Raw genomic sequence first — 25,251 nt, 5'->3', positions numbered from 1 at the left:
ATAGGACATTCACTCACTCCAGAAATCAATCAATCAGTCTAGTGAACCTTCATTGCACTCCCTCTGAGGAATGATATACTTGCCTTGGATAAGAAGCCCAAAACTGCACACAGTACTGAAGGCTTGGTCTCACCAAAGGCCTATATAATTGTAGTAAGCCCTCCAAACTCCAATCCCTTTGTAATAAAGGCCAACATACCATTTGCTTGCCTAATTGCTTGCAGTACCTGCAGCTTAACTTAGGGGCAGCAGAGTTTTGGATGAGCTGGAGTTTATAGAGAGTGCAGGATGGAAGACCGATGAGTAGAGCATTGCAATAGTCGAGTCTGGAGGTGACAAAGGGCATGCGGTGAAGGGTCCAGCAGCAGGCTGAGATAAGGGATGTTACAAAGATGGATGTTGGCTGTCTTTGTGATGGAGAGTATATGAGGTCTGAAACTCAGTTCAGGGTTGAAAAGGATGCTGAAGTTGCAAACAGTATGGTTCAGTCTGAGGTAGTGACCAAGGAAGCCAATGGAATTGGTGGGAATGGTACAGAGTTTGTGGTGGGTGTCAAACACCGATTTCGGTCTTAATGGTAGAAATTGCAGCTCAAAGTGTTGGAAAAATAGTCTTGACAACGCAGAGGCTAGAGTGTTGAAAGGGGTAGAGGAAATGTTGAGCTGGGTGTTGTCTGCATAGTTTGTGGATGGTGTTGTAGTCTGTATCAAAGCATTAGTTTGCTCTTGTGTTCAAATCCCTCATTATTTCTGTAGCCCCCTCCAGCCCGACAATTCTGAGAACTGCCCTCCAATTTCAGCCTCTTTAGCATCCTTTACTTCCTTCAACCTATCATTGACCGCTATGCCCTCAAATGTCTAGACCCTAACCTCCCTAAATCCCACTGACTCACCACCTCTCTCTCAAGATGCTCCTTAAAACCTACCTCTTTGACCAGTTTCTGGTCACCTGTCCTACTGCATGTTTCTTTGTGAGTGATTATGCTCTTGGGAAGTGCCTTGGGACATTTCATTATATCATAGGTGCTACATAAATATAAGTTGCTTTTGGAGGACTTGATTCCAGCCAGATTGATGAGATGAGTTTCCTTTCTCTGATGGCTTTAAGGAGCTTCTAAATGGAATGCCAAATGAAGTTCACAGTAGGGACAAGTTCATTAGACAAAAGTACCTATTTAAAAAACATAACCAGCACAATGACATTACTGCATATTGCTCAATAAGTTTTAAGGATATGTGTGGCTATGCTGAAAAACATTTAATAATTTTCAGACAGCCAGTGTAACAGGCAAAATTCAAGATATCTGTATTTGTGAAACTGAAAATCAACTGGACCAAAATTGGAAACTGAAGCTAACATTACTAGAGTACAGCTTATCTTACACCCGAAAAAGTGCGTGGCGTTGACACTGGGTGACAATATTATTACTTTGCCCAGCATTTTAATTAACACTCTTTATTCACACCCAACAAATCATGTAGAAAATGTCATGTGGATATGGGCTGAGCTTAAAATCCAAGGACATCTGGCAGCTAATTTACTTCCTCCGTTTGCGCACCCCTCACCCTCCCGCCCAATTCCTGACAAACATCAACTAACTTGCAGAACCCCTGCAGAGATATACAGGCATACCAAACACACAGACAGAGACAGACTTTTCAAGACTGGAGGATCAATGTTCTGAAAAACATTGTTATACAAAGAAAATCATGAAGGTATATTGTAACCTGCAAAAAATTAAGTGATTTAACTGGTGTCAGCTGTGGGTCACACCTGAGGTCAGGAGGTTGAGGGTTCAAGTCCCACTCTCAAAACTCATGGTTGACACTCCAGTGCAACACAGAGTCAGAGGTGCCATCTTTCGGATGAGATGTAAAACCCATCTTCCCTCTCAGGTGGATGTAAAATATCCCATGGCACTATTATTTCGAAGATGAGCAGGGGAGTTATCCCTGGTGTCCTGACCAATATTTATTTCTCAATCAACATCACAAAAACAGATGATCTGGTCATTATCACATTGCTGTTTGTGGGAGCTTGGTGTATACAAATTAGTTGCCGTATTTCCTACAACAGTGACTACATTTGAAAAGTACTTCACTGGCTGGTCGTCATGAAAGAGTGCATCAATGCAAGTCGGTCTTTCTTTTTGATGTCCGTGGTAGTTTTCTTTGAAGTGGGCTGCTAAACAGATCCTAGCGGTTTCCTTTTGAAAAGGTTGACAGGAGATATTTGTAACTAGATGTTCAAAGCAACATTTGTGACCCCATCTGTATACCCACCATACCTGCTACTGACAAATACAAAAACACCACAAAAGGATCAAGCGCGAAGCACTACAACAATTGAGATTTTATTTTTTAATTAGAAAAACATTACAATGGCAACGTTTCTATATCAATACTTCTACTTCTTTGGGTCTTCTAGTGCTACACATCATTACTGGTCCAAAGTATTTTCCTGTTTTTGGAGGGCAGATAATAATTAGAGAATAGAAACTTCAAACTGCTGCATACTTATTCAATGCTGAAGCTCCTTATTAGGGACCAAAAATGAGAGTCACCATTGGATTAAATGAAGTTGCCTGTTGGCATCATCCAAGCACCTTAGATTTGAATTTGAGACCTGAAATTGTCCATGCAGCTGCAACAATGGCCTGGATTATGCAGTGAAAATGAGGATGAAACTGTCAGCTTCTGGAGTCCACCTATGCACAGAGTAATGCAGAAATCCAGAAGTTGCGGTCAGTGATTCTACACTTTAGTGAGGCACCCCAGACAGCAATGAAAGGAAAATCTATGAATTCACAAGAACATCCACTCTTACATGATTGTGCTGTAAAAACACTTGAAAAAGTTACAACTTATTAAATGAGGTCTAAGTGGGGTTTTAAATGGCACCCAACTTCATAACTACTGCTAAACATTCTCACTGGCCCTCAGAAGCTAATTTTATATTTGTGGAATGTCAAATTTCTCCATAAGGTTAAAAAAATCCACATTTAAAAATTTCTTTAAGTTTGCTTATCTTTATTTTAGCTTCCATCTTAATCCAATCGAGCTTAAATTTTCAGACAGAAAAATCAATAAGTGAACGATATTAAATGTTTTCAATTTCCTGGTTTGCTCAGTGTGAATTCTTCAATGTGATTGGCTGCTTACTTGCATGCTGACATTACTGCAGCTGCATGCCAAGAGATCCCTTTGAATTGGTGTCAGATTTAAACTGCCATTGGGAAAAGGGAAAACCACGTCAGAGATAGTTAGATCTTTGTGGGCAGCTTTCTTCAAGGTCACTGGGACAGGTTGTTGCTTCATTGCTGACCACAAACTGTTTAAAAAACAAACTTTCACTACAAAGTAGAAGGCTTTTTAAAAATTAGTAAGTTTTTACATTAAAATCTTCTCCAATAAGTTATCTTTTAAGTAACAGGTGCTCACTGAAACAGCATTTTAACATTCTTAATGTTCTTTAATGATTTGTTACAAATCAGCGTTATATCCAACTAGTTAGCAATCTGTGTGCAAAAGGAGATAAAATCAGTTTTAATTGTTAAATATCAATTGATAGCTTACACAGGGAATTTTCTTTATATAGTCCCTAAATTATAGTGGTACCACCCTGTAGCTTGATAAATTTGAGCTCCAAAGCACTGTTCACTAAACACACACTAACGTGGAAGCATTTTTCACATGAACCAAACAGCTCTAATTTAAGGCAATTCCAGTACACACCCATTTGTGTAGTTATACAGATTATTTAAATATCAAAAAAACCTAGTCCAATAATGCTGAAATTTAACAGGACAAAGAACAATTGGAAACAACTGCTTAGAACATGATGCTTGAAGTACTTACGGCTGGCAGAGTTTCACCAGATCTTGGTCAGTGGTGCCTGGTGGCAGTCCTCTGATGTAAAGGTTTGTCTTACTGAGCTGTTCCCATCCTGTATTATTGCTGCCACTACTGCTGTTGGTGAGGGGACTGGGTGGGGCCATTGGATGAGAGGTGGGTGCACAGGGTTGCTGTAAAAAAAAAAAGAGTCAATGTATTAAATTATCTGGGAATAAAGTTGATCAAACTCAGGCAGATTGCATATTTGTAATAATATGCTCAACATAGGATCTCAATAGTAATAACTGAAGGATTATTGGGAAACAATGTTGCATGCATGAATGACAACAAAAGCAAAAACATGGATCCCATTATCGTATGTACTCACAACCGAATGCACAAAAATTGGAAGCGTATATTGAAAATAGCGGACACCAATGTGTTTCCAAACCTGTAATCTGATCTTGGATTCAGATGCTGGTTAAAATGCCTCGAGCTTCATTCATACCAATTACAAATATTAACTTTATTACATTATTGCTTTCTAATTATTCTTAGTATCCATTGTTCACAATTTAATTACCAAGCTAAAAATGACAGTATGCAGGAACAGGCTTTTGTTCTAGAAAATACTTTACTGAGCATGCCTGTCTGCTGTCACTCCCCTTGCTGTCCCCTCATGCCTGTCAAAATTGCCCCTCCCATCCAAGTGACGTGCGTGAATGCCCTGTACTATGCTTCCTCATGCTTGTGCAGTGAGAATGAGGAAACATTATTGGAAGGACAAATTATCCCAGTCAGCCTCATCATTCTAAACAACTGTATTATTTCTAGTGAAGAAAAAGAGACCAGATCAACTGCTCCCAGCAGCATTCCACAATTCTTGTGGCATTAATACAAAGAGTATATGGAAACATTTAGAAGGAGCTGTGCAGGGGCATACTGGGGAGAAACCATGTTAAAAAAAGGTAGCAATAAGATCAGGACTTTTTGATTCGATACTGCACATCACTGAGTGTGTAGTATTTCTCACTAGCAAGACTTCTTCATATTCAAAAATCAGATGTGATCAATCTATATTTTAACTGCAAGGATGCCTTTTTGATGAGAACACTGATGTATAAATGTAGTGTGGGGCTTTAGAGTGTGTTAAGTTAACGGGAAATCTTTTCTCTGTAATTTAGTGCATTAGCTACCTAAACACTGTTTAATGTTGATTTTAAGTTAAGTTGTTAATAGTAAAAATCTTAACATGAAATCTTGTGCAATTCTTTAAAATCAGTTAGGGGAGTCCATATCTCTTGTTTTAAAGTTAACAGTCTCTACTGAGGTCATATGTATTATAATTTGTACATTTTGTACAATGCTTGGGCATTAAAGAGGTTAAAGTATTAAACCTCTGTATGCTGTTAGGGGTACGAGGGCAGCTGGAAGTAGGTATGCAATTAAGTAAAAGTTTGGGAACTGCTACCTTAGACCAAGAAGAGCGACAAATAATTTATTTCTAGGGATTTGGATAAACCATTCCCGAGTCATCTAGCAAAGGTGTTTGATGTTCCCCCAACCCTTCCCATTCAAATCTCAAGTGGTAATTTCTTCATCCAGGCCATTTTGCCTTTGCGAAGTGGACAGTAGATTTCAGGAGCTTCTCTACAGGGAAGGAGAGTGTGGAGACGAGTTGTAGCATCAATCACACAAGGGTGTTTGTACATATTTTTCCATTCAGGAGGAAATGGTAGCACAGTGCTAATGTGCCTGAACTAGTAATCCAGAGGCTCAGGCCTACTGCTATAATCTAAGATACATATTGTGGTTTGCTAGTTAGATTGTTTTTGTGGGGAAATTTATAATTCAAGTTAAATAATTTATATTATACAAATCTCATGCAAAGGATAACAGATTTTCAACTTCCTCTCCAGATAATAAGTTTACAACAGAGGAACATTCAACATAGGCCATTCAACTCTGAGTATATCCAGCCATTCAATTATATCATGGCTGATATGGAAGCAAGACTGGTAGATGGAGTTGTGCTACATAACACTTAATACATTAAAGAACTAGTTGATTGAAATTTAAAGTTAGTGTAAAATTAGGCAAGCATGATAATTCATTGTTCGGATGTTTTTGTAGCTTGACTTTGCAAAGATATTATGTACCGCTACATGAAATAGAAGTCAATTATCAAATCATGGAAATCATTTATCTCCTTTATAAATTGCAGAAAGATATGTTCCAAAGCAAAAACATTAATTTAAGCATTTATTCCACCAAAGATCATATCATGTCCAAACCCCACTCTCACCACTACTTTCTTACAGCTATAAATGTCTTAACCCATGGTGGTATACCATTTCCTTCCTGTTATTCATTCATAAAAAATATAAAACAGTTTTAAGCCAGAACATTTCCTTTAGCACAAAAGTCCCTTTCAGCTAACTTCAGAAGCTGCAAGAATAAATGTAAACTGCGATATTCAAGAAATTGCTCACAACTTTAGGAATAGACCACATATAACATATATTGTTCATGTATTGTAGTACAGATTTAATTTCAGTCTTCATCAGAACCAGATGTGGACAGGAGGCTCATTAACTGCTGAGAAACAGACAGAAAGAAAAAAAAAAAGAACAAACTTCCATATTTCCTACTCCCTTTCCTAGGTTAGGATCATCTGAAAATTTGATCAATTTGCATTGAATTTCTGAACCTAAGTCACTAATACAAATTACTAACAGTAGCGATCCCACCAACAGTCCCCAGGGCACCTCACATAGTACTCTTCCCACACCAACATAACTCCTCTAACCTGTACCTGTTATTAGCTTCAGCCAATCTCACTCATTCCCAGATTGCATTAGATCAAAGTGGCTTATAAGGATACCAGAAAAAGTGGCAAGCCTGAGGATTGGGAGCAATTTCGAACCCAAAAGGATGACCAAGAAACTGATAAAGAAAGGGAAAAAAGAGAATATGAATGCAAGCAAGAAACAAAGGCGGACTGTAAAAGCTTCTTTCGATATGTGAAAAGGAAAAGATTAGCTAGCACAAATGTAGCCCATTACAGATGGAGACAAGAGAATTTACAGTGTAGAACAGGGAAATGGCAGAGAAACTAAATAACTGTGTGTCTGTCTTCATGGAAGAAGATACAGAAAATCGCCCAGAAATACTAGGCAACCAAGGGACTTGTGAAACTGAGGAACTGAAATAAATTAGTATTGGTAAAGAGGTAGTCCTTGAAAAGTTAACTAAATTGAAGGTTGATAAATCCCCTGGACCAGATGAGCTACATCCAAGAGTGGTGAAGGAGGTGGCTATAGAAATAGTGGATGCATTGGCAGTTATCTTTCAAAATTCTATAGATTCTGGAAAGGTTCTTGCAGACTGTAAAGTAGCAAATGTAGCCCCACTATTTAAAGGGAGGGAGATGGAAAATGGAGAACTATAGACCTGTTAGCTTGACATTAGTAGTAGGGAAAATATCATCTATTATAAAAGGATGTGATAACTGGACACTTAGAAAATAATGGTAAAATTGAAGAGGAAACATGGATTTATGAATAGGAAATCATGTTCGATAAACCTGGAGTTTTTCTGAGGATGTTACTTGTACCATAGGTAAAGGAGAACCAGTTGATGTGATGTATTTGGATTGTCAGAAGGCTTTTGATAAAAAAAAAGGTCCCACACAGGTCAGTAAAAACAAAACTAGAGCACGTGGGATTGGGGTAATATACTGCTATGGATTGAGAATTGGTTAATAGACAGAAAGCAGAGGAGTAGGAATAAACGGGTCACTCTCTGGGCGGAAGGCTATACCCTAGTTGAGTATCACAAGGATCAAAGAACCATATGTGGCTAGGGCCACAGCTGCTTGTAATCCAATGATTTGGATGTGGGAACCAACTGTAATATTTCCAAATTTGCTGATGACAAAACTAGGTGGAAATGCAAATTGTGAGGAAGATGCAAGGAGGCTTCAAGCAGACTTGGACAGGGCCAAGTGATTGGGCATGAACATGGCACATGGAACATAATGTGAAGAAGTGTGAAGTGATCCACTTTGGTAAAAAAAAACACAAACACAGAATATTTCTTAAATGGAGGGGGGGTTGGGAAACGTTGGTGTCTAAAGGGACCTGGGTGTCCTTGTTCATGAGTGACTAAAAGCTAGCATGCAGGTGCAACAATCAATAAAGGAAGGCAAATGGTATGTTGGCCTTCATCGCAAGGGGATTTGATTACAGGAGTAAAGTTGCCTTGCTGCAATTGTATAGAGCCTTGGCGAGACTGCTGCTGGAGTAGAGTGTACAATTTTGGTCTCCTTATCTAAAGAAAGTATATACTTGCCACAGAAGGAGTGCAATGGAGGTTCACCAACTAATCTCTGGGATGATGGGATTGTTTTATGGAGGAGTGATTGAGGAAATTTGGCCTTTATTCCCTAGAGTTGCAAAGAACGAGAGGTGATCTCATTGAAACTTACAAAATTCTTACAGGGTACAACAGGGTGTTTGTAGATAGGGTGGTTCCTCTGGCTGTTGAGTCTAGAACCAGGGGACATTATCTCAGAATAAGGAGTAGGCCATTTATGACAGATGAGGAGGAGTTTCTTCACTCATTCAGAGGCTGGTGAATCTTTGGAATTCTCTACCCCAGAGGGCTGTGAAAACTCACTCAATATGTTCAAGACAGAAATCAAGTGGCCTACTCCTGCTCCTAATTTGTATGTTCATTTGGTAGACTTCTGGAGAGAAATTACATCAAAGGATATGGAGACAGTGAGGGAAAGTGGCAATGAGGTAGATGATCAGCCATGATCTAATTGAATGGCAGAGCAGGCTCAATGGGCTGAATGGCCTAATCCTGCTCCTATGTTCCTAGAATTTACCTTGGATCCCCACAACTTTGAGCTTAACTGATATGTAATGAGTGGTGTGCCACAGAGATCAGTGCTGGGGCTTCAACTTTTTACAATTTATATAAATTACTTGGATGAAGGGACCAAAAGGTATGGTTGCTAAATTTGCTGATGACAAAGATAGATAGGAAAGGAAGTTGTGAAGATGCCATTACGAGGCTTTTAAGGGATTATAGATAGGTTAATGAGTGGGCAAAGATTTGGCAAAATGGAGCATAATGTGGGAAAATGTGAAAAGTGTCCATTTTGGCAGGAAGAATAAAAAAGCATATATGTAAATGGAGAGATTGCAGTGCTCCAAGATGCAGATGGATCTGGGTGTCCTAGTGCATGAATCACAAAAGGTTAGCAAGCAGATACAGCACGTAATTAGGAAAGCTAATAGAATGCTATAATTTATTGAAACAGGAATTGAATACAAAAGTAGGGAGGTTACTCTTCAGTCATACAGGGCATTGGCGAGACCACATCTGGAGTAGTGTGTGCAGTACTGGTCCCCTTATTTAAAGGAAGGATGTAAATGTGCTGGAAGCAGTTCAGAGAAGGTTTACTAGACTAATACCTTGAATGGGTGGGTTGTCTTATGGAGGAAAGGGTGGACAGGCTAGCCTTGTATCCACTGGAGTTTAGAAGAGTAAGAGGCAACTTGATTGAAACATGCAAGATCCTGAGGGATTGTGAAAGGGTGGATGTGGAAAGGATATTTCCTCTTATGGGACAATCTTGAACTAGGGGGTCACTGTTTAAAAATAAGGGGTCGCCCATTTAAGACAGCGATGAGGAGAATTATTTTCTCTCAGAAGGTACTGAGTATTCGGAATTCTCTTCCTCAAAAGGAAGTGAAAGCAGAGTCTTTGAATATTTTTAAGACAGAGGTAGATAGATTCTTGATAAGCAAGGGGGTGAAAGGTTATCGGGGGTAGGTGGGAATGGGGGTTACAATCAGATCAGCCATGATCTTGAACAGCAGCAGGCTCAAGGGGCCAAGTGGCCTACTCCTGCTCCTAATTCATATGTTAATATCTTAAACTTTATAAAATACCTTTTGAAAGTCTAGACCCAAGTTGTCAGGCTCTGCATAGTCCACTTGTACTGTTACTTTCTCCCAGAAGTTAAGAAGGTTGGTCAGGTAGGCCCTCTCTCTTTTCTGAATACATGTTGGCTGATGTTCATTAGGTTATTCATGTAGAGGTATTCCTCAAATTTACCCTGACAAATAATTCCATTATTTTACATGAAACTGATGCAAAGCCAATAGCTAATTATTTTAGCTTCTGAAATATGTAAATCAAAGGAGTTCAACACTTGCTAGTCTGTAATTTAGTAAATTTTACAATTGAAGAGTATATAATGTGGCTAATCTAAAATTGAAAAGAGGGCTAGCTGATCAAAGCTCATTTCAAATAAATTAATTGCATACACTACAGTCACATCAGTGTTGGAGTGACTGCAGCCTAGGCCAGTGAGATAGCAACATTAGCATCTCACCCCACCCCCCGCCCCAAACTAAATGCATTTTATACTAGTATTTTGCCTCTGATATCACAAAAGAGGGGCATGACTTTATATCATAATGCTATTCATGCTGAAGGATTGATTCCACTAGTCTCAGCAATAATGAACAACTGCAAATGGTATACACTTCTGGATGCATGTGGTCTCTAATCCTTACTGAATAGAAAAGGTTCATACTGGTCAGAGAAAAAAATCGACATTACTAGTCTGTATGGGAGGGCTGAGCACTCACAACCTGCAGGGAAAATGATGACTGACATCATTAGAGACAATATTTACATGGCATCAGTGGTGCTATTTATTTTGGATGACCCAACTCATGGCAGAACAAAGGTTTGACACCGATCAACTTCCCTTACTGACATGCATTGGTTCTCAGTCCCGAGATGCCAAAAATGTATGATTGCCCTTGTTTTCATCCTTTCACAGCCTTCCCCCTTGGATTCTCTAACCACCTTCACCTCTGCAACCTATTTCCAAATACACAGTTTGTCAGAATCTGATCTGTTATGAAATAGTCTCCCTCCTCACCACCATCTAAGCCCCACAGGCTGGAATTTCCTCCCGAAATCCCTCTCTTCCTGTAAGGTCCTCAACACTCAAAGCTTTTGGTCACCCTTCCTAACATTTCCTTTGCCTTAAAGTCTACTTATGCCCGACTGTACTTCTGAAGTGCCGAATAGTCTTGAACTTTAAAAGCACTATACAAATATACATTGTCGTTTGCAAAGAAACACTCTACAAACACCCTCTCCGGTCAGGGGTCGGGGACACACGCACACAGGAGAGAGCTTCCTGTGGGGAGATGGGGGGGAAAAAAGAAAGAGGGAGATGAATTTGTTCCAGTGCATTAGCCACTGGAATAGATGGGAGAAGGATGCATTCTTTACAGATTTTTGTCAGCAATCAAAGCGCTGATATGCTATCAGGGCTCCCATAACTCGAAAAAGGTCTATAAAACACTGATGGTTAGCATGTATGGCTTTAATCAGTGATACATTCTCTGCATACAAGTCATGACTTGGCTGTCTGACTACACAAATCTATTGCCAGTAATGTTTAGAATTTGGGGACAAATTCCAAGGGATTACTGTGGAAAAAAAGCAGCTGAACCCAACTATGTAGTTATAAATATGGCCATACCACATGAATCATAGGATACAGATTTGAGTAATTGGCAAGAAAGCTGGGCGAGTTTGGGGCAATAATGGATGAGGAGTTTTTTTTTTTAAATACATCAAGTTAAAGATGATCTGGAATGCATTGCCTGAAAAGGATTGTGGAAGCAGATTTAATCGTAACTTTCAAAAATAGATACATACACAAAAAATGCAGAGCTATGTGGAAAGAGGAGGGAGTGAGACTAATGGGACAGCTCTATCAAAGAGGCATCACAGGCACATTGGGCCATAAGATTCTCACAGCACAGGAGATCAATGAATCAAGAACATTTTATTTACAGTCAACATATATAGCTAAGACGACTTAGAATTTCGGGGTTTTTTTGGTATGTGCAAACCAGTGTGGTACCCACAACTTGGTGCACAAGTTCTTGGATGCCCATGTGCACAAAGAACTTGCAAGACTTTGAGGCAAGTCAGTCAATGTTGCTGGAGCGTTTGTAAAAGTGGATATTGAAGGCAAAGTATTGGCATGCGCCCAGCACTCCAAAAACTTGGGTTGGCCACTTGTGATGTGAATGGTTGGCAACTATGTATTTATTTTGCAACTTTTTGGAACTGCTGATGCAGACAACAACAAAAAAAGGAGTAATAACATGGAAGAATGATGTGATGAGCATTACTTTACAGCTAAAGAGTTGCTTCATTTTTGTAATTCACCAAACCTCAAGGTCAGCTGCTCCAGCTGGCTGAAAGGATGGAGTTCACCAAAATTGGTTTGTAATCAGGATCACTAGGGGTTGAGTCCATGACCACAAAACATTAAACGTGAGTATCATAAATGCTTAGTAAAGTACTCTTGATTTTTATGGATCTCAAAAATAAAAGCAAAGAGACACAACACAGCCTAGCTAACTCATCCATGCATACAAATGTAAGGCTCCCTCAGTATCCAGCTCCCTGTGGTCCAATTCTACTAGTTGAAGCAAAAACATTAACCAGAAAACCATTAATCACTTTTTTGTGTGAGTGCTTCACAAGATCAATCTTGAACTTTTTTTTCTTAGTTTGTACCTCATACAAATGGTTTAACTAAAAATAGTACACCAGATTAACCTGCTCTATTCCACTTAACATCTCATCGATCACGAGAACCCTCTTCAAAAGGCATAACCAAGAACTAAACTCATTTGTTGTTTGCAGATTTCAGTACTGTGCACTCCCATCTTGACAATCATTATAATTATCACATTCGCAAAGTCCGGTGGTCAGCGGAGTTCTTTTTCCTCCCAAATGCAAAGGATGAGCGCATGGAGTCTTGATGTCACCAAAAGCCCACCAGCTGGAATACCATCAGGGCCGCAGGCTTGGTTGTTTATTTGATCTGTTTGATTGCTTGCTGCAGCTCTCCCACAGATGGTGGTTCACCCATAGATTCTACCACAGGGTACTGGGGTGAGGGGGGGGGGGGGGGGGGGGGGTGGATAGCCACTCTGGATTCGTGGTTGAGGAGTTGTTGAAAATGTTCCTTCCAGCACTGAGAAGAAACACACCATCCTGTGAGCAAAGAGTATTTTATCCATTTGACCTTGGTCTACAGATGGCCCTGGTGGCTTAAAAAGCTTCACGTCATGATGGTCAGCATATTGTTGGATCTCTCAGGCTTTCTCTTCCCACCTCTTGTTCTTTATCTTCCATATTTTACTTTGGGCGACAGCCTTAAGCTGCAAAACAACTTCGACGGACTGGAAACTGTGTCCGGATGGCCGAAAGCCATCTCCCCCACCAGGTCCTGTTTTCTCAATTCTCAAATGGCCAGAGTTCCAGACAGGACAAAGAAAATGCTTTAATGACACTCAAACTCTCCCTGAAGTGCAGCAGTATTGACAATGATGACTGGGAGTAGCTTGCTACCTATCATTCAAAATGGCGACATCAGACTTCAAGTCCAAACACCTTAATTATACATTAGAGTCATAGAGTAATACAGCATAGAAACAGGCCCTTCGGCCCACCGCGTCCATGCCGACCATAATGCCTATTTATACTAATCCCACCTACCTGCATTAATTCCATATCCTTCTGTGCCTTGCTCATTCAAGTACCTGTCCAGATGCCTCTTAAATGTCACGACTGTTCCTGCCTCCACCACCTCCTCTGGCAGCTCATTCCAGATACCCACTATTCTTTGTGTGAAATTATGAGGCAGAGCAGCAGCTGAGAAGGAAAGAAATGGCAGCAAATCCTGCACTCCGGATCCCACTACATCGTGGGATGTCCTTCCCCACATGCCCAAAGATCTACAGGTTGATAATCAGCCTGTTCAGTCGCATGAAGTCCCATGGCAGAAACCTGCGACCCCGAGTAGATGTCATCCTTGAATCAAGTATGCACTCCTGGGACTTGAATTGATTGTTACAAGGTTGGATGCTTCCTAGGATTAATTAGCATTTCATATATATAACAATTAGGATTAAAATAAAAATATTCAAGGTTGAGATGTACATTATCCTCACCCACAACTTTTATGTACTGTTGACTGCGTTTTTAGAATAATGGATACACAATAATCATGTTGTTAGAATTCTGCATCTTTTACTACATTACTTGTAGCAAACACAAGAACACTACAATCTAAATTATGCCACCAGTGCAGTATAAGTTACATTTCAACTTTATATATCTTAAATACTGGAGTTAACATGCTGAAAAATACTTCAATAAAATCTTTTACATCAACCATCTTTCATGAGATGATTCAGCATTCCAGAATCAATGAATCGGAAGATCTATAATAGTTTCCTAAATTTTGTGTCCTGTCAATTCCATAAAACAAACAAACAAAGATTTACTGACACAAGTATATGCACATTAGTTCCCTGTTAGGCCAAACATCTAATCACACTGCTAAATTCCTCTCTGGCACTGCTATGTAACTCAGTTGGTTGAAATGAACATTTAGCTCAAGTAAAAACACATTGGACAGTGACTACCAAACTACAGCTGATGCACACCAGCGAAGTAAACTGCTAGCAGATTTTCAGACAAACGTACACATAGCCTTTTCCGATCCTAAAAAAGTTAGAATTTTCTCAAGTCAAAAATTATGTAAACAGAATGTTCTAACAGATCCCAATTCATTTTTTTTTTTTTTTAATTGCTCATGAGTTAAATGCCTCTTTTCCATTTTCTATTACTCAGTTTGTAGGCTGGCATGTAGAGCATCAAATGGACAAAGTTTCATTAAATCACTTGAGAGCACAAGCAGCACAAGTACAGACAAGTCCAGAAATTGTTTTTTCTCTGACTAAACAAATTTGCTCATTTCTCAATCAAATGCTGGTAGCTATTTTCCCAATAACTAACCAATTACAAATTTTGATCAATTCATTTTTATATATCTTTACCCAGCAAACCAATATAACATTACAGAATGGAAAATTGCATTGTTCTAACAATATCCTTTATGCATTGAATAAATTAAAGCAATAAAGACATTTAAAACGCAGAATAGAAATGGTATAATGGGTGAAAGTTGTAATTTTGGTTTTATACTGAACAGCCAAAATGAATCATCTCGTTGCCCAATAGTGTTAGAAATCCTGTGTATGAAGCAATTCACCCTCTGAGGTTTAAATGTGGACAAAAGGAACCTTTGAATGAAATGCCTATGCATGCTCTGGATTTCATGTCAGTGTAGTGCCCACACATCAACTGCTTCCCTTGTCATTTGAGTACTGAAAGCCTGTTTGTTTTCCTGGCTCTGTCAGCCTATTTAGGCCTTTCAATCTAAAGATCATAGTGTGAAAAAAGGAGCATCTTATCAGCATGCTCCAGACTAGCAGTTAGTCACATCCGCAAATGAAGTGCACAACCATTCCAGTTATAGGCCTCACCCACAAAGCTTTACTAATCTCACTGCAAACACCCTACACTGTTGTGACAGCAAATATACTGATATGTACGACAGAGGCATATGTTGTTGCCTACTATTGTCTTATATACTTTAGGAGAATGAAATTCCTCCTCTGGTGAAAGATGGACAAAAGCATATTTTACTCTACTAGCAAGTCACTATTGAAATTACATAATTGTAGTTTTGAAATATATAGTTTCTGAAAATGCAACTTTGTTAATAAGTCAGTATCAGAGAGAACTTAGCCTTTCCTCGACTTTATCAGAAGAGGAATTCTGTATCTGAAGTGTTAAAACTGAAATGCAAATACTGGTTAGTTAGAAGGCCGACTTGCTGTGGTTTGAATCCAACAAATTATTTACTTTTTGAGTAACAGTTAAATTGAACCAGTAGTTTAATATTGAGCTGAACTTACAATTCCATTTTGTGCTACAAAAAAAAAAAAAATTTACATTTTTATAAATAAAAAGTTCATTTAATGGAGGACAATTCCACTGGGCAAGCAAAGAGCAACTCAGTGTCCATTTATAATCACTTCAACTGCTACCAACAGAAATGTCTTCATGAAAATTGTACTTAACTCTAAATTCACCATAGCATTGAAAAGTAGTATACTTGAAAACTCAAAACATATTTCTAACTACAGATCATATTGCTTCTTTAAAATATTTATTTTACAGAAACTTTAAATGGTTCAAAATTCACCATTATCATGGGCAGCACCAAACACTAGATGACCACACCTATGGGAATGTCTGGTTTACAAGCCCTAAATTCCAATCACCTTGTTTCTTTAAAATTAACAGTGGCTTGTTCAGCCTTATTTAAACTGTTAAGTTAACGGAGGTTACAATTAGCTCTCATTGAAAGCTGACATTTTAAAGAAAAAAAAAACTCATGTTATCGAAGTACGCAATGGTATGACATTTTTGTTCAGTTTCAAACTGTAGGATAAAATGCAGTAATTACTCCATTAAACTATAAAAGGGTCGTGATTATCTGACATCACAATATGTGAAGGGCACTTAATGTGTGCGTGAAAGTCAATAAATTTAATTAATACAATCTTTCAAAAAGTCATATGCTTTATCTTGAATTTACATGACTTTTTCATGGCTACTTTTATACTTTTCTTTCATTTATTAAAATAGAAAGCCATTTCTAAATTCAAAGGCCTCACTGATGATCACTATTGGAAATTAAAGCTACAAGACTTCAATTAACATAAGAATTTTCAGGAACAGGAAAAAGCCATTAAGTATCAACAAGTCTCTCCTCAAAAAGAACTCCAGATATAAATTCTTAACAACAAAAAACTGGAAATATATACATATTCAAAAGTCTGGCAAACACTGGATATTTCATTTACGTTACAAACACTATCTTGTTTCCTCAGAAAATGATTATTTTTTTAAAAAAGCACTCTCCCAGTCTTTTGTAAAATCAAACATTTCTTTGGTTTAAGCTGAAATTTTGAATATGTAGCGAGTGCTTTTCCAGTATTTAAGACTATGACTCACCACTATATTGGGAGCAGTGAAACTTGATTCCAGATGTACAGTGCTTTATATTCAGACTGCCATTTTATTTGCGGATTTTTGTGTTATAAACGACAAGTCATATAGCGTGTACTGTTTTGGATCTTTTCTCTTATCGTTTCCACAGTGTAGAATCATTGTGCAAAACAGATATTAACTACTACTCATTAAAATTAACTTTTCCCTTTATTGGGAAGCTTTCTTCAACAATTACCATTTGCGTTAATGGAAGTTTTGTTCTCGTGATCAAAGGGTTAACAGAAAGAGGGCATTTCACAGCAATTTACATCTCATGTTCTTACAAGTGTTCCATCTTACAGTAAGTAGTCATAAAATAGATGATAAAAAACACAATTCGGGCTTTTTTCATCTTGTACTGTGTTCGATGCCAGGAACTGTTCATTTTGCGCGTTTATATACAAAGGCATGTATGTTGCTGAGTATTAAACTGGAAGCACCAAATCCATCTTAACAGCGATTAGCATTTGCACTATCCTGTCACTAATCTGCACATAGTTTATTTGCAGACCTATATGAAATAATATACTCCAGTCAAGTAAATCTAAAACCTTAATTTTGTTTAGCAGTTATATTTTCTAAATATAAAGATTTAAAGCCCACCTGTTTGTGAGATGGATTTCTCACAGGATTGTTTGGAAAGATCATTCCTAGAAACGTAACAATTCTCCAAAGTTGTTGGGACACAAACAGTAGAAGTCTTCCTTTATGCAAAATGTTTCTACAACACGAAAACTTAAACCATTTGAAGTACAAAATCAATGAACGGACAAAAAACGCCCTCTAAATCCTTTGACGTGCGTGTACCTTGTTGTAGTTACTTGTTGCCTATCAAATGAGCACACTGCCAAGTTTTGTGACAATATAACCTCGTTTCAATTGCAACTTCAACTACTCGGCCACTTTATTCAGCTCGCTTCATTGATCTGGCTTATGGTTCCCTACAGCAATGATCCCACCTACTGTGGCCTCGCCTACCAAAAGTTTAAAGATAGGGGTGTCAAAATACTAAGCAAATCTCCAACACTTTTAATTTGTCCAGTTTTTGAATTAAGTTTATTTCTCTTTAGCTAACTACCAGTCAGGAAAACTGAATTTAGAATCAACATTTTTTTTTCATTACTTCCAATTCTTAGCTAACTAAATAGAAATCAGCCAGTCCTTTAAATAAAATGGTTGGCTCCAACATAAATACTTCGCATTCCAAATGCTAACCATCAGATCTTCCTGTGCTGCAAAGGCGGAGTGAGACTGGCCTATCAAATCACACAAGCAAACCTTTTTAGAAGCAGGATTACAGTATAATTAAACGGAATGTAGATTGTTTAAAATTTTAGTCTACAAATAGCCCAATCAGACAGATGATACAAGTCTATTAGTCATTTATTGAGCAAGCGAATATTTTTACTGCATGTACAAAAAAAAGCAACCGACAGCACCACTAAACAATATGATAAAAGTAATGACTGAAGGTGCAAAGTTTGGATAAAAATACTTAGCAATGAAAGATGAGAAACAATATATGCTATTGATTCTAATTAAGTTATCACATTTATTAGTGTAACTAAGATGATTTAAAATACTATAAACCACTTGCCAGTTCAAAGCATGCACCTCAACCTCTTTTAAAGTCCCAAGATATAGATGTCCTTTACAATGCACATCACACAAAATAAAAGCAAAACACTGCAGATGCTGGAAATCTGAAATAGAAACAGAAAGTGCTGCTTCTCTCTCCACAGATGCTGCCTGACCTGCTGAGTGTTTCCAGCACTTTCTGTTTTCATTGCACATCACACAAATCGGTTCTGAAGTGATTACAAAGGAACAAAGAACAAAGAAAATTACAGCACAGGAACAGGCCCTTCGGCCCTCCAAGCCTGCGCCGATCCAGATCCTCTATCTAAACCTGTCGCCTATTTTCTAAGGGTGTGTATCTCTTTGCTTCCTGCCCATTCATGTATCTGTCTAGATACATCTAAAAGACGCTATCGTGCCCGCGTCTACCACCTCCGCTGGCAACGCGTTCCGGGCACCCACCACCCTCTGTGTAAAGAACTTTCCACGCATATCCCCCCTAAACTTTTCCCCTCTCACTTTGAACTCGTGACCCCTAGTAATTGAATCCCCCACTCTGGGAAAAAGCTTCTTGCTATCCACCCTGTCTGTACCTCTCATGATTTTGTACACCTGAATCAGGTCCCCCCTCAACCTCCGTCTTTCTAATGAAAATAATCCTAATCTACTCAACCTCTCTTCATAGCTAGCGCCCTCCATACCAGGCAACATCCTGGTGAACCTCCTCTGCACCCTCTCCAAAGCATCCACATCCTTTTGGTAATGTGGCGACCAGAACTGCACGCAGTATTCCAAATGTGGCCGAACCAAGGTCTTATACAACTGTAACAAGACAGTAGCAAATATGCATTTTTTTAAGTTTACAAAAAATATGGCAAAAATTTAACTTTGAGATCATAATCTGAAACTACCACTTAGGTGGAAGGTAAATACAAGATTTTAAAAGAAAAATCAGTTGATATGAGAAATGTAAAACATTCAGTTTTACAATGGCAATGTGCAGCAAAGGGAACAAACAAGAATTCCTATCAGGAATATGGAGCACTCTACACATTATGTAGCACTTCAGCATTATGATTCAAGGCTTAATGCTACTTGGTTTTGCAAACAGTCGATTTTATTTCCTTTTCCTGTGATGTCAGCTCATTCTGTGTAGTACAAAATGGCATAAACTTCATTGCTGAGCAACCAAACTTTTCTTTTTTAGTTTTATTTTTATTTCATTTTATTTTGGTTTGTTTCATAATACAATTTTTTAACCATGTGCCTGCAAACTGTCTTTTTTCATATTTGTGCTTTTGGCTAGGGCTTTAATTATTCTGTCATTTAACACCCTCTCTGCACTAACGCTTTGACTTTCACCACACCATTAACACACTCTTTGCCTTTGCCTCATGACCTCCTTGTCAGTTATTCTCTGAGACCCTCTGTCCTATCAACATCTTCCCTTTTGTTCTCTTTTGCTCCATCCCCACTTTATTTGCTTAAAACCTATAACATTTCTAAACTTTGCCAGTTCTGATGAAAGGTCACTGACCTGAAACGTTATCTTTGTTTCTCTCTCCACAGATGCTGTTAGACCTGCTGAGTATTTCCAGCACTTTTTGTTTTTAATTTCAAGCTTTTCTTTTTGTGGCACATTGTGGGCGTCACAGTGGCACAGTGGTTAGCACCGCAGCCTCACAGCTCCAGCGACCTGGGTTCGATTCTGGGTACTGCCTGTGTGGAGTTTGCAAGTTCTCCCTGTGAACCGCGTGGGTTTTCGCCAGGTGCTCTGGTTTCCTCCCACAGCCAAAGACTTGCAGGTTGGTAGGTAAATTGGCCATTATAAATTGCCTCTAGTATAGGTAGGTGGTAGGGAAATTGAGGGAAGGTGGGGATGTGAGAGGGTAATGGGGTTAATGTAGGATTAGTATAAATGGGTGGTTGATGGTTGGCACAGACTCGGTGGGCCGAATGGCCTGTTTCAGTGCTGTATCTCTAAATAAATTGCAAAAGCATATTACATACTCCATTTCTGTTCCTGTTAGTCTTTGTCCTGCTTTCAGTTGGAGTGGGCTAATAGATCCAGAACTTTATTTCAGAAAATAAAAGTTGGCTTAAATTTGTCTCAACAAACCAAATTTATCTCAGCTTCATGAGGTTAATGCAGTTTATGCTTTGCCCTTAACTCATAAAAACTGAGATTGGAACCAGTACTTCAGTTTCTATTTTAATCTCACTCTGAGCATATGCAGTAGAAATCTGAAGAGGGGAGAAAACATAAGAACGACCAAAATGATACTTAAATTATGCTATTTTGATTCTTTACCTAAATACCATACTGTGATCTGGATCACAAGACCATATAGCATAGAAGGAGACCATTCGGCACATCATGCCAGTACCCGCTCTGAAAGAGTTATCCAATAAAATCCACTCCCCTGTTCTTCCCCACAGCCTAGTAAAAATATTTTCCTTTTCAAGTTTATATCCAATTTCCTTTAGAAATTTACCAATGAATCGGCTTTATCCCTTTCATGTTGTGCTTTACAGATCTTAACACCCAGAATAAAAAATTCTCGTCCTCCACTGGTCCTTTCGTCGATTATCTTAAATCTTTGTCCTCTGGTTACTGACTCTCCTACCAGTTTTTATACATCTACTCAATCAAAACCCTTCATCATTTTGAACTTCACTATTAAATCTTCACTTACACACACACATATACGAGAAATGAAGGATTCAAAGGCTGAAGGGTCAGTCAACAATTGGAGGGTCCAGATTTAAGGTAATTGGTAAAAGAAACAGAGGCGTTGGGAAAAAAATAATGTCTTGATGTAACAAATGGTTAGGATTTGCAATGCACTGCCCAATAGGGAGATGGATACAAATTCAAAAGGGAACTGGATAAATACTTTGAGAAAAAAAAATTGGGACATGGGGAAACAACAGGGAGATGGAACAGCCATGCTGACTTGATGGCTAGCATGGCCTCCTTCTGCAGTGTACTATTCTGTGATTCTAAGGATATCATTTTATTAAAATTGAAAATTTTCAGTTATCAAGTTTTTTTAGTTTCAAGTGCCTCTTAATATTTACCTGGAACTTTAGCTCATTGTAATTATTCCAGTAGGATGATAGGCAAAATGTCCACTACACACTTTAGGATATCTGTGCTTATAATCGGAGAAAACGAGGAGGGGAAACTACCCTAAAGTCTGTCTATTACTGAAGCTTCTGTCAAAATAGTTTGCAATTCTACCCAGCAATTATGATTTTCCATTCTGTACATTTCATAATGACCTACTCACAGTTACTGGAGTCCAGTGGAATTTAAATAATCAATGGAGTATTTCAGTCAAATATACAATAATCCCTGTGATAGCTTAGTATCCTATTGACTATCAAAGAAAGCCTTCAGCCATCACAACCCTGCACTCTAGTACTCTACTCCCAAACTACTGTCTATATCTTTCCTCATCTTCAAATGTCTCTTTAAAATCTATTTTGACCACAGCTTTTCTTACATCGCTAGGTCCTTTTCAGTTTACATTCCCCCACCCCCGCAAAACCCCACCAAAAAAAAAAGCTTCTTGTGAAGCTTCACTACATTAAAGATACCATCAAAGACTCATGGATTGTCTCTCCCATGCCTGTAACTTGTTCTCCTTGACTATAAGCATCAGGAAAACCGTGGTCATGGGACAAGGTGTTGCATCTTCGCCCCGATCACACAAAATAACACCCCACTGGAAGCGGTTAGCAAATTCTGCTACCTTGGGCTCACGGTGACAACCTGTCCCTTGATGCAGAGCTCGATACACACATAGGGAAAGCAACTACCATCCTTGGCCGACTCGCGAAACGTGCATGTGATAACACCAAGCTGACCCTTTGGATCAAGCTGATGGTTTATAAGGCCTGTATTCTCAGCACCTCACTGTATGGCTGTGAAACAAGGGTGACCTACAGCTAGTAGGAAAAGAAACTCAATAATTTCCATCTTCACTGTCTGCGGCACATTATGGGTAGATCCTGACAGGATAAAATCATAAATGCAGCAGTCCTCTCAAAGGCAAAGCTCCCAAGAATGTTGGCACTAATCAAACAGAGGTGGCATCGGTGGATCGGACACATCCGCAGGATGGAAGACAGTCGCATACCCAAGGACTTTCTGTCTGGTGAGATAGCTGGGGCCAGACGACCAGTGAGCTCCCAAAGCTCCGCTTCAAGGATGCTTTGCAAGAGTGACTTGAAGGTCTTAAATGTTGACTATCACACCTAGGACATTTAAGTGGACATTGGATAGACACATGGATGAAAATGGAATAGTGTAGGTCAGATGGTTTCACAGGTCGGCGCAACATCGAGGGCCGAAGGGCCTGTACTGCGCTGTAATGTTCTAAAAAAAAAAGTCACTAGCTGTCGAAAGAGGGAAACAGTGACACATCCTGTTTACTGGTGTGCACTACCACGATGATCAGTTGCTACAGCAGTTTGGCAACAGGCGCCAATGTCAAAAACACCAACTCACAGCTTCACTTGGCAGCTTCATGTGCAGCACTTGTTGCAGAACCTGCCTGTCAAGGATTGGCTGGCCTCACAGCCATCAGCAAAGGTGCACCAAGAGAAGATACCCCAACTAAATGGATTGTTTGCTGCATGCTCATCCTCTTTCCTAGATGGAAGGATGCCAACCAACTAATTTTTGAAGTTCTAACACAGTGACAGTGGATCCTCTCAGAAATGCACGCTTGTCATGCTGACAGCATAAGTGGTTGGCTCCTCTCCCGACTGTGAGATCTACTTATTAACATATTTGTGCTATATTTCCTCTGTTGAATGGGAATGTATCATCTATGGAGGGATATCTGGCACAGCTGCTGTTGTGCTTTTAAGCGAAACTAGCCAGTTTTTAACTGAAAGAGAATTCTAGGTAAAAACATTTCAAACTCAACAGCGAAATGTCTGAAGAAGCTATCATCTTCAACTTTCCCTCATTGCTGACTTCACTTAGAGTGCTCTGGAGTTGATGTTAAGGGAAGCTCAGGAAAATATGGTTGGTATTCTCAATATGAGCAGCATTCTTTTCAAAAGGTTGCTGCAAGTGCGTACAGAAGAAGGTGGGAGAGCAGTTCAATGTGATGCCCCTTGTGAGGACAACTGCACAAACTCTGAGGAAGTTTATCAAGTGTACCCTGCATTTATCTGTAGTGGTAAAACCATTACCTCAAACAGTAGCATCTTGAACACAGATGCATGATTATCACTAGGGAGGCCTTCAGCATGTTCCAATCATGAGACAACCCATTTTAACAACAACAACTTGCAGTTATATAGTGCCTTTAATGTCATAAAACATCTCAAGATGCTTCACAGGAATGTTATCAATAAAATTGCCACATAAAGAGATATTAGGACAGACGAACAAAACCTTGATCAAAGAGGTAGGTTTTAAGCAGCGTCTTAAAGGAGGAGGGAGAGGGATAGGGAGGGAATTTCAGAGTTTAGGACCTGGGCAGCTGAAAGCACAGCCACCAATGGTGGAGGAATTAAAATTGTGAATAAGCAAGAGGATGGAACTAAAGGAGCGCAGAGATCTCGGGGGTTGTAGGGCTGGAGGAAGTTACAGAGATGGGGAGGGGTAAAGCCATGGAGGAATTTGAATACAAGGATGAGAATTTTAAAAGTGAGGCATTGGTGAATTTAGAGCCAATGTTGATCAGTGAGCACATGGGTGATGGGTTAATGGGACTTGGTGCGAGTTAGCATATGGGCAGCAAAGCTTTGGATGAAAGCAAGTTTAGGGAGGGTGGAAGATTGGAGGACATCCAGGAGAGCACTGGAATAGTCAAGTCTAGAGGTAACAAATGCATGAATGAAGGTTTCAGCAGATGAGCTGAGGCAGGTGTGGAGTCGGGCAACGTTACAAAGGTGGAAGTAGGCAGTCTTGGTGATGGAACGAATATGTGGTCAGAAGCTCATCTCAGGGTCAAATATGACACCAAAATTGCGAATGGTCTGGTTCAGATTCACAACAGATGTCAGAGAGAGGGATGAAGTTTGCTTCATCTTCCAGCTGCAAAGGAAGCCTTCAAATGATGTGACACGCATATCTGAAAACTTTGACACACTAATGTAGCTTCCAACAACAGCCATTTTACATGCTGCATGCCTCTTGTCTGCACTTCTCAAATGTCAGTTTTTCATAGGTATGTTTCTGCTTGCAGGATTAAGATATAATAGATGGGGGTCATGAATAACCGGAGATGGTTTCTCAATCCTTAACCTGTCTGAAGGAAGTGACCCTAAATAGTGTGGGCACAAACTCTATTAGGAAATAAGTTTATACCATACAGCAAACTCTCACCTTGCTCCAGTCTAATACACATTATTAATGCATACCTTATTCACATTGAGCACATCCTGAGACACTCTCCTTTCCAAACCTTGCATGCACCACAGCATCTTAACAAATCATGTATTTATGTTCAAAGAGATGTGTTGCTGACATCAATGCAAAAATTGTTCCTCTTCTGTTTCTAAAAATGCCCCAGAGGAGCCAGCAAGACCAGTCACAGATAAAGGTCATCCCAGCATTTCACAGTAAACAGCATCACTCATTTTACCTGTTGCAGGTACCAAAACAGGCACACTAATACAAAAGCTAAATGCTCCAGAAGCTGGAAATCTGAAATAAAAACAGAAAATGCTGGAAATATTCAACAGGTTTGGCAGCATTCATGGACAGAGAAACACAGTTAATGTTTTAGGTCTGTGACCTTCCATCATTTCTGAATTTCATCATCTGGACTTGCTGAGATAA

General features: G+C 39.2%; 1 protein-coding gene across 7 annotated transcripts in view; it reads right to left on the bottom strand.

Annotated features, from left to right (window-relative positions):
* Positions 1–25,251, bottom strand: part of LOC137372007 (RNA-binding motif, single-stranded-interacting protein 1-like) — a 511,784-nt gene that overhangs the window by 245,300 nt on the left and 241,233 nt on the right. For 5 of the 7 annotated variants that reach the window (XM_068035256.1, XM_068035255.1, XM_068035254.1 and 2 more), the window contains one exon: positions 3,858–4,024. In XM_068035256.1, coding sequence (XP_067891357.1) covers positions 3,858–4,024 — 167 coding nt within the window. Of the gene's footprint in view, positions 1–3,857; positions 4,025–17,468; positions 17,801–25,251 lie in introns of those variants that run through there. The other 2 variants (XM_068035259.1, XM_068035260.1) reach the window with 2 other exon arrangements.

The sequence above is a fragment of the Heterodontus francisci genome, chromosome 7 (genome assembly GCF_036365525.1).
Source record: "Heterodontus francisci isolate sHetFra1 chromosome 7, sHetFra1.hap1, whole genome shotgun sequence".
NCBI classification, from domain to species: domain Eukaryota; kingdom Metazoa; phylum Chordata; class Chondrichthyes; order Heterodontiformes; family Heterodontidae; genus Heterodontus; species Heterodontus francisci.
The sequence above is the reverse complement of the archived record's forward strand: the minus strand, read 5'-3'. Positions and strand labels throughout refer to the sequence as shown.